Source organism: Bos grunniens, chromosome 1 (genome assembly GCF_055505025.1).
Source record: "Bos grunniens cultivar Pamir isolate PY7600 chromosome 1, Bosgru_T2T1.0, whole genome shotgun sequence".
NCBI classification, from domain to species: Eukaryota; Metazoa; Chordata; class Mammalia; order Artiodactyla; family Bovidae; genus Bos; species Bos grunniens.
In genome coordinates, this window is record NC_141165.1 from 27376710 (window position 1) to 27391214 (window position 14505).

Consider the following 14505-nt stretch of genomic DNA (forward strand, 5'->3'; position numbering starts at 1 on the left):
GCTCTTCCCAATCTGTAGCTCCAGCCTCGGAAGGTGAGAGGCCCAGACAAGGACCAGAGGGCACCTAACCCTAAGGTGAAAGGTGTTGGGCCTCCTGCCCACCTAAACCCAGGATGCACAGCAGTGAATGCTTTATTTAGGAAAGGAGGAAACAGGTCCAGAACAGCCTCTAGAGTAGGATGCAGGGCCATCTCAGGGAACCCCCTAGGTCCTCACCTTACAGTCCCTTGGTACATATACTGCACTGGGAAAGATTTCTCCCAGATCCCTCTGAGAACAGGACGCTCCCCACCAGAACCCAAGTACTCTGGCTGAGCAGTTCTAGGGTGTGGGGTTGACCAAGAATTTGTGTGTAAATGTGAGGGGGCGGGGCTCATCTTGTCAGTGCTGAGTGTGAGGATATTTACATGCATATAAGTACACACGTACTCCTCATTCAATGCCATGTGTAGCAACTCATTATCTAGGACATGCTGAAATTGGCAGTGTATTTGTATCAAACTATTTACGTAGTATTTACAATATACTCTGGCAGACATATACATATACCCACGTGGTCTGGCCATCTAGACCAGACTGTAAATGCTAAGGCATAATTGCTACGTACCAAGAACTCTCTTAAATACTTTTGTCCTTGCTTAGGGAATTCCTTAGATCATCTTCTGTAACAGAAACTCAAAAGTGCAAAGAGGGAGAGGAAAGAAAGGAAATGAGAGATGAAGAAAGTCAACCATTGCCCCGAACTTGTAACACTAGGGGGAAATGACCAAACTATAGAGTTTTGCAGAAACTCCTGGGGCTGGAATTAGAGACAGATGTCTTCCTGTGGGCATCCATGGGGAAGCGGGGTATGATTTGGCTTCCTTCTCTCAACTCCTCCAATCTCTGTGTAGACCAGGAATCCCTCCCAGATTCCTTCATCTCATCCTCCAAACTGGGAGAGGCTACTGCTCTTTCCCCAGTTGTGGGTGCCTCTCACCTTTCAGTTCTTGGGGAACAGAGAGAGGGTCTGTCCTCCAGTGCTGGCCTAGGACAACTTTCCCACCTCACCAGGGGCTCTACCCAGATTTCCCTCCTCTGTTTTCTCTGCTTGGAGTAGCAGTTGTGGGGTGCTGGGAGTCAGCCTTGGAACAGAGAGCCTCAACCAGCTGAAGCAAAGGCGCTGTGTGTACTCTGTTTTCATTCAGCAAACCAAGATTACATACCCAGAACATAACTGCACATGTCTGGTCCCAGGAAGCATTCCCTGAATTAGTGATACGATTAGTACAATGCCTAAAATACATGCCTTCTCCCAAGGTGAGTGACAGACATGGACACCGCCCTCCCTGTAACCAGGACACAACTTACACCGTACACACATTCATTTACAGGAGGTATAGACTATACAACTGCCCATGAGATAGTTGTTCACACCACAGAAAGCAAAGACAAGTATGCAGCAGTCCACTTTCTTTTCCGCTACTCACCTTAGTCAGCCAGACAAAATTGCAACAGGTTGCCAGAAACCCTCAGACGCCAAGCCTGATCAGCCTCTTGGGCTTCTTGCCTGCCCCAGCTGGCTGAGTCGTATTTGCAGTGTGCTCTGGTTCTCCTGGCCCTGGCAGGCTCCAGTCCTGGTTTCAGCGTGATGCCTTTCAGAAGCCCCACAGCTTCATCCTCCACCTTCCGGCCTCCCCAGGATGCCCAAGGAAGATGCCGGCAGCCCCTCCCAGGTTACTGGTTGGCCTAGATCTGTGGCCACTGCTATACAGGCTAAGTGAGGGGCAGAGAGCAACACGTGGCTGGGCACCCGGTCCTGCTCAAGCTGAACTGCAGAGGGGGCGAGAGCTGGATAATACTTGTCATCCCACCAGAGGACTCAACACTGACCACCTCTAATCCCCCTGCTGCTGCTAAGTCACTTCAGTCGTGTCCGACTCTGTGCGACCCCATAAATGGCAGCCCACCAGGCTCCCCTGTCCCTGGGATTCTCCAGGCAAGAACACTGGAGTGGGTTGCCATTTCCTTCTCCAATGCATAATACCCCTAGCAGCCTGCAATCCAGTCAAACGCCTGCCTGTGTGCCTGCACAAAAGCGCCAGTCTTAATTCGATGAAGAGTCTCAGTAAAGAAAAAGAGAGAGAAAAGATTAAATTTCTATAGCCACCTCTCTCTGATCCCCAAATCTCTCACACATATGTCAAGGTAAATGAATTCTGACTATTAAAAATAAGGCAACCAGTCACTCGTTACATTTGTACAGAGGTTTGCAGCTTATAGAGCATGACCACAACGAAGATTTTATCTATTTGGAATAAATTCTTCTGTTAGATATAGCTGGAAAAACTGAATAGCATAAAGACAATATAATACAAATATGACCCATACGCCTAGCATGGCTGTGTAAGAGGTAAAGTTCAAACTTGCATGGATGTAAAAATAGAACAAATCCTACCTACAGTGGGCCTTGTGAAAGAATCACGGCAGATAAAGTCTCTCCCATGACGTGAAACAGCCGCAACAAGCCAGCGATGACACACGAAACAAACTATTCCGGGAAAACAAAGCAGCAGCACAACCACAAAGGCCCCCCACTCTGGCCGTCCTCAACCCTCGTTTATCTGAGAAAGGATACATTTTTGCTGAAAATCTCCCTGTTTTAACGGAGCTTCGGAACAAACTTAGGCGCCATGTAAATAATGTAAGTCCGTGTTAAAAGAAAGAAACACAAAATTTATTCGAGAATTGACAAGACAAAACAACAACAAACAAACAACAAAACAACAAAAGTGCTCTAGTTCTTTCTAGGAAAATTTGGTCCTCCGAACGACACACTACAAAACAACCAGGTCTAGAGCTGTGGGCCGGCAGGCTCGGAGCCACAAGCCCGCCTGGTCCGACTGCTGCCGGGTTTCACATTTCTCTTGCCCAAAGTGGGAGAAGCAAGACGTTTGAAAAACAAAAATCAGGGAGGCGATGAGTCGACCCTGCAGCTTCCGCCAGGCGGACAGTGATCTCCCCGCGCTCAGGGCTGGCATCGGAAGATAGGGGGAAATTTGTTTTCGACTTTTTTAGAAAAGATAGGTTGAGGGGTGAAATACTCTAATTTGTAAAGGAAACCATCCGATACTGGGCATATACTCCTACCTCTCTGGACATAGCTTTTTGAAGGCCCGACAGGAATTCTTCAAATCTCCTGCAAAAGATTTTCATGTTTTGCTTTAGCAAACTCCAAGGCCACAATACTTCGCCGGTTTTCCGGTGAATTTTTTTCCTTTAAAAAATACTTTTTGATATTATCCAAAATAGCCCTCGTGATCTTTTTAGCAAAACATGAGCCAGCCGCCCGAGCCTGAAGGGGCCCCAAACGCCGGGATGGAGAGCGGAGGAAACGCAGTCTCTCTCCGAACCGGGATGCTGTGTAAACCCGGGCACAGGCCGCCAAGCGAGGCAGACCCGGCTCCCTGATCCAGCCCAACCCCCGCCCTGCCCAGTGGGCCCCAGGAAGGGGCTTCTGAATAGCTCCAAAAGCGTACGCGGAGCAAACACCCGTTTGTCCCTTTCTCGGGCGGCGCGGGTCTTGTTGCTGGCCTATGCCGGCGCTTCTAGCCAAGGATGGCGCGGCAGCCCGGCGGAGAGCCGAGTGCGAGTGCACCGACCTGTGAAAAAAGGCCAGGAGGCCTGCGTTGCCGAGGCCCGGTTGCACCTCGGCCCCGGGCACTTCCTCTCCGCCTTGAATTTTGGCGACGGGTGTCCAGCCCCGACGCTGGGGTACCCGGAGAAGGCTAGGCCTGCGGAAAACGCGTGGAGAGGCGGCCTGCAGGCCAGAGGAGCGAAAGGGCAAAGAGGGCAGGGAGGCGAACACAGAGGGAGAAGCGGAGACAAAGAGGAGCAAGAGGAGCCCAGGAGAGCGAGGAGGCGCAGAGGGGCGGTGGGCGCTGGCTCAGGGGGCCCCAGCCGGCGCGCGGTCTGGCCGGCTGCTGCGGCCAAGGCGGGCGTCGCGCGTCCCTGCATCCTCGCAGCCTTCGTGCGCTGGACTCTCAGAGATCGAGGCGCGAGTGCAGCGCGCCGGTCTTGCTGTCGTGGTCCCAGTAAGAGCAATGCATCATGGCGAGCTCGGGCTGCCGGGCGCAGGCGAACTGCAGGCCGGGTGCGTTGGTGGGCGCGGGCGCCGGGGGCGCGGCAGTGGCCGGACTGGCTGGGCTGAGCTGGCCCGGGGGTGGCGCGGCGGCCCCGTGGTGCGGCGGGGCCGGCGGGGGTGCGGCGGCCGCGTGCAGATGGTGTGCGTGCGGGTGTGAGTGGGGGTGCGGCGGCGGCGGAGGCGCGGCGGGAGGGCCTCCCAGACCGTTGTACGAGTTCACTACGCCGGGAGGCAGCGCCATGCTTTGCACGCGCGAGTACGGCCCGTACGAGGCGGCCGGGCCCGCCAGCCCCTTGACCACCGCGGCCGCGCCGGGGCTGCCCGGGCCCGCGGCCGCCGCGGCCGCTGCAGCCGCCGCGGCGGCCGCCGCCATCTGGCAGGAGGCGTAGGGCATGGGCGAAGGCGGCTGCGGTAGCGGCCACGAGTTGTTGAGGAAGCCGGACTGCAGGTACTTGGGGGGCGCCAGGTAGCCGTAGCCGTCTGCCCCTGCTCCCGCCACGCCGCAGCCACCCGCAGCGCCTCCGGCCCCAAAGAGCCCTTTGCCGGGCTGGAAGTGCGCGGGCGGCGGCCGGAAGGGCCGCTTCATGCGGCGGCGGCGCCGGTAGTTGCCCTTCTCGAACATGTCCTCGCAGGCCGGGTCCAGCGTCCAGTAGTTGCCCTTGCGCTCGCCGCCGCCCTCGCGCGGCACCTTGATGAAGCACTCGTTGAGGCTGAGGTTGTGGCGGATGCTATTCTGCCAGCCCTTCTTGTTCTTCTCGTAGAACGGGAACTTGGCTATAATGTACTGGTAGATGCCGGACAGCGTGAGCCTCTTCTCTGCGCTCTCGCGGATCGCCATGGCGATGAGCGCTACATAAGAGTATGGGGGCTTCTGCGCCGGGTCCGGCTTCTCCGGGGCTGTCCCCGTACCGCCGCCGCCGCCCTTGCTCGGGCTGGGCGGCGGCGGCGCCTCGGGCTCCTTGGCTGCGCGGCCGGTCTCCGGGGCCAGCAGGGCCCCCGAGGCGTTCTCGGGCTCGGGGTAGCTGGCCATCATGACAAAGCCGGCGCGCCGCGGCCGGGCAGACCCTGCTCTTTTCCGCTGGCGCTGGCGCGGCAAAGAATCCGGGCGCACAAGTCCGTTCACGGCCGAGTCTCAAACTTCTGCAGACTCGCGGATGCCGCCCGCGTTCTTGCTGGCGGCCTCTCGCTCCTCTCTCCTCGTCTTTCCCTTCCCCAAGGGAGCGGCCGGCGGGAGTGGAGCTTAGCCTCTGGCCATGGGGAGTCCGCCCAACAGAGAGGGGCTCCGGCTCCGCCGCCCCTCCCCGCCCAGGCCAGTCCCCGCCTCGGTGGGTTTTCTTTTCTGCGCTCTTCCCCTCCCCCCACCCTCCGGTTTCCCGAGACACGACCCGCGTCTCTGGCGGAGCTGCCTCCTGGAGTTTCCAGAGCGCCAGGAGCCTCGCTCTGTTCTGATTCGTATGGGCTCCGCGGAGTTCCGCTTGCGTCAGGCGCCTTCGCCCCTATAGCGGGGCGGCCAGTCGCGCACGGGAGAGTTCATCTCCAAGTCACTTTTTTGTAAACGCCCCGCACAGCCCGGACCGGTTTGCCCCCTCCCAGCGAGCTTAGGGAGCCCGGCGGACAGCCGCGCTCACGCTTTCACAAGCCCTTGAATCTGCCGGCGCTCGCTCTGCGGACTGGGCCGGGAGATGCCGAGGGCCCCGGCGAGGTCCGTCCGCCCTCGGCCCGCGCGCGCAAGGAACTTGGGCCCTAGCGCGGAGAGGCGCGCCAAGCCTCCTCGCAGCGTCCAGGTGAAAGAAAACGGCTCCTGGGCTCTGCCCTTAGCTGCTGGCTCGGGGCTAAACTAGCTCGGGCCCGGGGGAGGGGCGGGACGGCGAGGGGGCCGGACAGGGGTGGAGTGGAGAGGGCTGAGCGGTGGCTTTGGGAAAATCAGCCCAGAAACGCGTGTCACTGAACGAAGAAACCTTGGCCTGGCCTGTCTGGGCCGGGACGGAGCCGGAGAAGAGGATCGCTGGGAGGAGGCGCCCAGGGGCTCCGCCTGAAGCTCCCGCTCTTCCTCGCGCTGCTCCTGGACCTATGATACCTACTCAGTATCCGCGTCTTAATCCTGCGGGTTGGACGTACGCTTTAAAACACCAAGTAGACCCCACTCTGCTTCTGCTCCGACACAGGCGCGAACGTTGTCGTGGGGCTTTGGGGGATAGTTTACGTCTGTGCTTCGTATTACAAATAGAAATCATGGGCAGGGTCTGTCCTTGTGACACGTGAGATAGCTGTTCGGATGTGCGTGTGCAGAAACACAGGTATGCACAGATACAAGATGTGAGATTTATATTTATGGGGTAAAACACGTTTATACTTTATAGATGCATAATGACATTTGTATGTCATGTATCAGGGTAAATGTGACGCATGAATATTGCATCTTCTTTTTCATCTTCTCTTTTCTCCTCCCCTCCTTTATTTCTTCACTCCTTCTCTCTTCTCCTCCTTTTCTTTTCTTTCTCAATTCATCCTGCCCGCCTGCCTGCCAGTGTACATATTCTGTCACAGCCTAGGAAGAAAAACAACAGGCGGTGAGGGAGGCATTTGTTTAAATCTCTCTCCGGACAAGACCTTTGTTCTGATCTTTCTCCAGTGCTGAGGGGTGAGTTCTCACCTACGTTCAGCAGAAACTGATTGGGACCCAGTTGCATGCATGGAGGTCGTCTTGGGGGAAATCAGTGCTGGAAAAATACTCAAGTGTGCCTTTTAATGGTTAACTCGGCCTTAACAAAAAGTCTGCAGTCACATAAAGTGTGAGATAGATGGCCGGTGTTTTGAGTCCTCATGCCCCAAACTCCTGTCACTGTCGGAGCCAGGGTCCTTTGTGCAGGAAGGTGAACTGAATGGATGGCATGCAATTTCGTGTGTACTAGTTGGCATGTCTGGATTGACTGGCCCAATGCCTGTTGCTACCTCTTCCTCCCAAGCTGCCCAGTCTCTGGGGAAGAGCCACTGGTGGCCTCTGGGCCTTTTCCCCAGCATCCACAGGCCACCCTCAGGAGCTGCTTCTTCCCACTTAGGATCCTGATCTTCATTCTGCAATTAAAAGAACAGAGGACAGGGTGATCGGGCTCTCTGGAATTCAGCACCTTGAAGACGACTCCAGAGAGGTCAGCAGGGCAGTGTGGCCTGAGCACCACAGTAAGAGGAAGCAGGGCTCTCCTAAACTCACCTCACTAAATACTGAAAAGATCCCAAGGTGTCTTGTTTTTTTCACTGCTTCCAGCATACACGGGAGGCAAGTGGCTCTTCTTCAGAACTTTTGTTGTTGTTTCCTGAGCTGGAGTGAAGCTGTTTTTTCCTTCCTTACTCCCATTTGTGGCCAGGCTCTGGGTAGGAATGGTGTGAGTTGGGCTTAGAGCTGCTACAGATGGACCCCACTGCCCATCCTCCCCCAGGGCTTTGACAGAGGCAAAAACAGCTGGGTCTGTCCCTACCTGGGGGTGGGTGCTCTGTCCTCTATTTCTTTCTGACCACCCAGGCTGGTGTCCTCTTTCTCTGTCTCTCTCCCCCTTGCAGGCATTTCCGCTGCTGGCCTGCAGCAGCCAGGTGTGACAGCATTGTTGTGTGTGTCATCACTTCCCCGAATTCCAAACTCAGCTCCCTTTCAGCCTTTGAGGAGAGAGAGAGAGAGAGAGAGAGAGAGAGAGAGAGTGTGTGTGTGTGTGTGTGTAGGGGCTGGGGTTAAAGGAAGGGGTTCCTCTAAAGGATTTTCTGAGTGGCAGGAAGAGGAGTCCTGCCTGCAGGTATTGATCTCTCCAGGAAGCCGTGGGGCGCGCCTCGGTTCCCTTCTGACCCTCTTGGCCAGGCTGGGGAGGGCCCCGCTTCCGAGCGAGGTCGGGATCCCGCCGGCAGGGCGGACCGCGCCGAGGCTTGTGTGGGGCCCCAGGGCGTCGCAGCGACTCAGGGCTACGGCTCGGTGACCCTGGGGCGGTGCCCACGTCCAGGGGCTGGGCGGAGCTCCCAACCTCTCCTGTCCCGTTTTCCCAGGGGCCCGCCGCTGCGCCTCCGGTCTTCCCGCCCGAGCAGTGCTGTCGGAGCGGTGAAGAGACCGCTGACCGAACACGGCTGCGGGCCCAGCGCCCGTGCCGCGCGGTGGAGGCCCAGACAGCCGGCGCGAGCGGCGCCCTCGGCTTTCAAGGGGCGAGGCGCTCCTCTCCCCACGGCAGGGAATCCTGCCACAGTCGCGCGAGCGGCGCGGCGGCCCGAGGCGGCAGAGCTAACCCCGCGCGGCTCAGCGGGTCCCGCGCCACAACCAGCGGGGTTCTCCAACACCTTCCGCTCCCTACTACTGCGGGGCAAGAGGGAGCTCTGCTGTGCCTCGCCGGCGGGAAAAGAGAAGCCTGAATATCCGTATTGGTTAACACATCCCCACGCGACTCTACGCCTCAGCAGCTGTTAGAGCTACCCAGGTCCCTCCCGCCCCGGACTCCAGGGCCCTCAACCCAGCTCACATGCCCCTATCCATCTCTTTGTCAGCTTCTGTATCCTCCCTGCGCCCGCTCAGTTCCCCCTTTCCCCACTACTCTCTCACACTCACCTGTCACATATACTAGTTCGGATCTTGCACATTTTGGTGGAAAACCTGCTAATCTGAGGCAGGCACTCTAAGCCTCTTCACACACTCCCACACCCAGCTATCCCGTGGCTGATCTCTTGGCTCCGTGTCTGCAAGTCTGACATTCCCAGAAGCCTGCTGATTCTCTGATGTCCTTGGCCTATGTTTAACGTGACTGGGTTGCCACCTGGATGTTCCCATGGTGAGATCACTGTTTAGAGTTCTTTAGAGAAGCTCAGGTACAGAACAGACCCCTGACACACTTTAATACATGCAGACTCCTCACATAGGCTTCATCTCTGTTCTGTAGCTGAACTTACTGCGACAGGCTGCAGAGAAGGTTGCGTGGTTCTCTCTTGTGCATACATTCACCCAGCACCAGGCTCCAGGCCAGCTGGTATTATTCTGCCTGGTTAGGATTAGCAGAGTCACTTATCCAAATAAGTGCTTGGGAGAGTGAGCGAGAAAGAGTAAGGAGGGAGGGGGAGAGAGAGAGAGAGAAAGGGAGAGAGAAGAAGCCATTACCCATTCTGGGGAAGAACTTACAAACAGAGCTGAGAGTTGTTCCCAGTTGGTAAGTGTCTTGCTGAATCTCCCCCACCTCCACCCCCCTGCCCGCCCTACCCTACCCTGTGGATAGCTGAGCTGGGTGGCAGCAGGCCAGAGTTCTGGGTCCCTCCTTACCTTACTGATGTTGAGCCTCAAGTCCACCAGCCCCTCTTTGCCCCAAGGAGTGTATAGCCTCCCCTGTACCAGGCAGACTGCAGAGCAATTGTAGACCTTTTCCCTGGTTGAGCCTAGTTCAGGGTTGAAAAGGCAGAGGGGGTCTGGTTCCTGGGCCATGTCAGGACCTTTCTCTTCCAAAAACCTCTGGAATGCTCCCCAGAGAGAGAAGTCTAGGGAGGAGGGAGCTGATGTGTTGTTTAAAGTTGCTTTTGGTGGTGGTGGTGGTTTAGTCACTAAGTTATGTTCAACTCTTGAGACCCCATGGACTGTAGCCCACCAGGCTCCTCTGTTCATGGAATTCTCCAGGCAGGAATACTGGAGTGGGTTGCCATTTCCTTCTCCAGGGCATCTTCCTGACCCCAGGCATTGATCCTCATCTCCTGCATTGCAGGCAGATTCTTTACTGACTGAGCTTACCAGGGAAACCCAAAGTTGCTTTTGTCCATGTCCAAACTGTAAACCTCGATGGACAGAAACTCTGTCCTCTACTTCTCACTCAGTGTTTCCCACCAGCATGGGTTTAATGCATTAGAGTGGAATTGGAACATGGCTGTGCTCCACAGAGAATTGAGAAATGCCATTTCCCTAGTTATGAGGGAATAACTGGAATTTCTAAGAAAGGGACTACAGGTGAAGAAGAGTGGCTGGACCACACAGGGCCAGCTCAAGATCTGAGCCACTCTTCTTCACGTGTAGTCCCTTTCTTAGAAATTCCAGCCTCATCAATACGTACTCCCAAAGGTAACATGTATTCTGATTTCTACCATCATAAATTAACTTTCTGCTTCATAAGTGGGGTATATAATATGTACTCTTTGGGTCTGGTTTCTTTTGCATAAAATATTTTTGTGATTCACCCATCTTGTTGCATGTATCAGACATTCATTCTCTTTATTGCTGTGTAATATTCCATAATTTGCTTATCCATTCACCTATCGATGGTGTTGTTTCCAGTCTTGGGATGTCATAAATAAAGCGGCTGTCAATGTTTTTTTACATGTCTTTTTGTGAAGGACATTTCATAGTCACTCGAATGGCTATGTAGGACAGTGGGCATCTGTTTAGTTTTAGTAGAAATTGCCAGTTTTCCAAAGTGGAAGAACAAATTACAGTGTTACACAGACAGAGAGACATGCTGTAACAGGGCCTTCTAGAAAACATTTCCTTCTAGAAAGCATTCTCTGAAGACCTCTTTGTACCTCCAGCTATTGTTGTCCTCATAATAAAGAGTTAAAGTAGCTGTCTTTTATTAAACACTTATTTTGAACCAGGGACTTGACATGCATTTTCTCATTTAATTTTTTTTTCCCCCAGAGAAGGAAGGATTTATTACTTGCAGCAAGTAGGAGAACACCAGGGATCTTTCCCAAACCGTCTCTCTCTCTCATTTCATTTTTGTGACAAACTGAAATGTTGGTACTATTCGCATTTGATAGATGAAGAAACTGAGGCTCAGAGAAGTTAAGTAAGTTGCTGGAGGCCCCCAGTCACTAAGTGGCAGTTTGACGTGGGAGCTCTGTCCCTGCCAGGTCAGACAGTCCTTCCTTCCATCTGACCAAATCTAGCTATTATTTATGAGACCTATTTCCTGTAACCTCTGGTCCTCCCTAAATACAAAGTCACACTTAAGCTTGAGATCTACGTTTACACACATATGCACACATTCTCACAGCCATGCACAGCCACTGTGAAGAAGACAGGCATGGGGGCTAATTCATGAAAACCTCAAAGTTTGCCAAGCCCAGGGCTCTGCAACCTGATGGTGTTCCTCTCAGGGAACTGGCAGGAAAAAATTAGACCAGGGACAAGTTTGTTTCTGGATGCTTCCGAGAAGAATTCAGAGGCCATCCTTTCCTGGGAAGAGGTGGGCATTTGGTCCTCCTCCCAACACATTGAGCCAAATCCCTAACCATGGTGATTTAGAGGCATCAGCCCTGGGCATCCCTCTGTCTGCAGATTCATCCAGGGATGTTCATCTGGGGTTGATGAGGATGATAACCCGGAAATGTCACACGCTGCCTGGGATAGTGGGGAGTGGGAAGGATGTGAGCAGTCTGTGCAGGGAGGGGCTGCACTTTAGGACAGAGTGCTTGACTGAGCCCTGCAGGGAATGGTCACTCGGAGAAGAGCCAAATGCCTTCTCAGGATTATATCCTGAGGACTTGCTTACCAAGTAACCAAGGCCTTGGGCTTCACAGAGAGGAATGTGCTGCCCTGTGGGTGGAGGTGATACGTGGGCACTACACTGTGTGGCTGGCCCCTCCTCAGGCCCCTTTTTAGACTAATTGAGGCCTTGCTGGGCTCTGGGTTTGTAATTGGGGGTAATTGCTGGCAGGCTGCTGTGGTGGTGGTACAAGAGGCTTTTGTTGGGGGAAACCGTGGTCAGGATTTTGGGGCTTTGGGTGGGAACAGTCCAGGATTCTTGTGTGCTCTATCCAGGTACCTCTTGGCCTTAACCTTTCGCTAGGAAGCAGTACTTCTAAGGAATGGGAACTGGTAGCATGTCTGAACAAGAAAGGCCCCCCTCAAAAGGGTGATGGGAACAAAGATCTAGAAGTACACAATGTAGGCCCCAAAAGTAGTGTAGATGGAAGGAAGGTCCTGGTGCATGGTATTGTCGCCTATGCACACCCACTGCAGGCTGGGAGGTGCTGTAGTGGAGTGGTTAACACAGACCTCTGTACTAATTCTTTTTTTTAATTGTTATTTATTTATTTATTTGGCTGTACTGCGATATGTGGGATCTAGTTCCCTGACCAGGGATCGAACTGGGGTCCTGCATCGGGAGCGAGGAGTCTTAGCTACTGGACCACTAGGGAATTCCCCTCTGTCCTAATTCTTATTGACATCAGCCTCAGAGATTATGAAACCTTGCTTAGGTTCAGACTTTTCACATTTTTATCATTCTTTGAACAGGCAATATCTTTACATATACCAAAATTAAAAAAAAAATAGAAGGCTTACAATGAAAAGTCTCTCAATTCTGTCCCTGTCACCCATCTCACAGGCAGCAAGTGACCCTAGTTTAGGGTGTAGCCTTCTGGGACATATGCAACATACTACATACATTCTCTGGTCCTCCCTCACTGTTTTGCACATGGAAGCATTGAGTGCACAGTGTTCTGCACTTTAGAAATCTTTCCATATCAATGCATTCCCTAGTAATGCTCAAAATTCTCCAAGCCAGGCTTCAGCACTACACGAACTGTGAACTTCCTGATGTTCAAGCTGGTTTTAGAAAAGGCAGAGGAACCAGAGATCAAATTGCCAACATCTGCTGGATCATGGAAAAGAGAGTTCCAGAAAAACATCTATTTCTGCTTTGTTGACTATGCCAAAGACTTTGACTGTGTGGATCACAATAAACTGTGGAAAATTCTGAAAGAGATGGGAATACCAGACCACCTGACCTGCCTCTTGAGAAATCTGTATACAGGTCAGGAAGCAACAGTTAGAACTGGACATGGAACAACAGACTGGTTCCAAATAGGAAAAGGAGTACGTCAAGGCTGTAGATTGTCACCCTGCTTATTTAACTTATATGCAGAGTACATCCTGAGAAACGCTGGACTGGAAGAAACACAAGCTGGAATCAAGAATGCTGGTAGAAATGTCAATAACCTCAGATATGCAGATGACACCACCCTTATGGCAGAAAGTGAAGAGGAACTAAAAAGCCTCTTGATGAAAGTGAAAGTGGAGAGTGAAAAAGTTGGCTTAAAGCTCAACATTCAGAAAATGAAGATCATGGCATCTGGTCCCATCACTTCATGGGAAATAGATGGGGAAACAGTGGAAACAGTGTCAGACTTTATTTTTTTGGGTTCCAAAATCACTGCAGATGGTGACTGCAGCCATGAAATTAAAAGACGCTTACTCCTTGGAAGGAAAGTTATGACCAACCTAGATAGCATATTCAAAAGCAGAGACATTACTTTGCCAACAAAGGTCCGTCTAGTCAAGGCTATGGTTTTTCCAGTGGTCATGTATGGATGTGAGAGTTGGACTGTGAAGAAGGCTGAGCGCCGAAGAATTGATGCTTTTGAACTGTGGTGTTGGAGAAGACTCTTGAGAGTCCCTTGGACTGCAAGGAGATCCAACCAGTCCATTCTGAAGGAGATCAGTCCTGGGTGTTCTTTGGAAGGAATGATGCTAAAGCTGAAACTCCAATACTTTGGCCACCTGATGTGAAGAGTTGACTCATTGGAAAAGACTCTGATGCTGGGAGGGATTGGGAGCAGGAGGAGAAGGGGACGACAGAGGATGAGATGGCTGGATGGCATCACCGACTCGATGGACGTGAGTCTGAGTGAACTCCGGGAGTTGGTGATGGACAGGGAGGCCTGGCGTGCTGTGATTCATTGGGTTGCAAAGAGTCGGACATGACTGAGCGACTGAACTGAACTGAACTGAATATTAGCTTGTTTCAAATACTTTGCTTTTGTAAACCATACTGTTAAAGTCTGAAAAAATTGGTATAGACGATCTTATTTACAAAGCAGAAATAGAGACATAGATGTAGAGAACAAACATATAGATACCAAGGGGGAAAAGGGAGATGGGATGAATTGGGAGATTGGGATTGAATATATATATACACTACTGATACTGTGTATAAAATAGGTAGGGCTTCCCTGGTAGCTCAGCTGGTAAAGAATCTGCCTGCCATGTGGGAGACCTGGGTTTGATCCCTGGGTTGGAACGATCCCCTAGAGGAGGGCATGGCAACCCACTCCAGTATTCTTGCCTGGAGAATCCCCATGGACAGAGGAACCTGGCAGCCTGCATGGGGTCACAAAGAGCTGGACATGGCTGTGTGACTAAGCACAGCACAGCATAAAGTAGGTAACTAATAAGAACATACTGTATAGCTCAGGGAACTCTACTTAGTGCTCTGTGGTGATGTAAATGGGAAGGAAATCCAAAAAAAGAGGAGATATATGTAAATATGGGCTTCCTCTATGGCTCAGCAGGTAAAGAATTTGCCTGCCAATGCAGGAGACATGGTCTGATTGCTCAGTCGGGAAGATCCCCTACAGTAGAAAATGGCACCCCACTC

The 14505-nt window shown here is 52.8% G+C and overlaps 1 protein-coding gene and 1 long non-coding RNA gene across 3 annotated transcripts; both read right to left on the reverse strand.

The window, feature by feature from the left end:
* Positions 1-2694: 2694 nt before the first annotated feature.
* FOXL2 (forkhead box L2) lies at positions 2695-5927 on the reverse strand. The gene has a single exon (XM_086366930.1). The coding sequence runs from the start codon at positions 5154-5156 to the stop codon at positions 4023-4025; it is 1134 nt and encodes a 377-aa protein (XP_086223056.1). The 5' UTR covers positions 5157-5927; the 3' UTR covers positions 2695-4022.
* A 504-nt stretch (positions 5928-6431) lies between these two features.
* Positions 6432-9098, reverse strand: LOC147379179 (uncharacterized). Of its 2 annotated transcripts, none has more exons than XR_015151464.1 (4): positions 8703-9098; positions 7335-7491; positions 7076-7198; positions 6432-6671 (listed from the first exon to the last, which is right to left on the reverse strand). It is a non-coding gene; the product is annotated as an uncharacterized LOC147379179 (long non-coding RNA). The 2 variants fall into 2 exon arrangements; XR_015151453.1 differs by lacking the exon at positions 8703-9098 and adding an exon at positions 7600-8041.
* Positions 9099-14505: the final 5407 nt, after the last annotated feature.

What these genes read in the sequence shown, in the direction of transcription:
- FOXL2 (XM_086366930.1), bottom strand. Translation starts at nt 5,156, where the DNA reads ATGATGGCCAGCTACCCCGAGCCCGAGAACGCCTCGGGGGCCCTGCTG.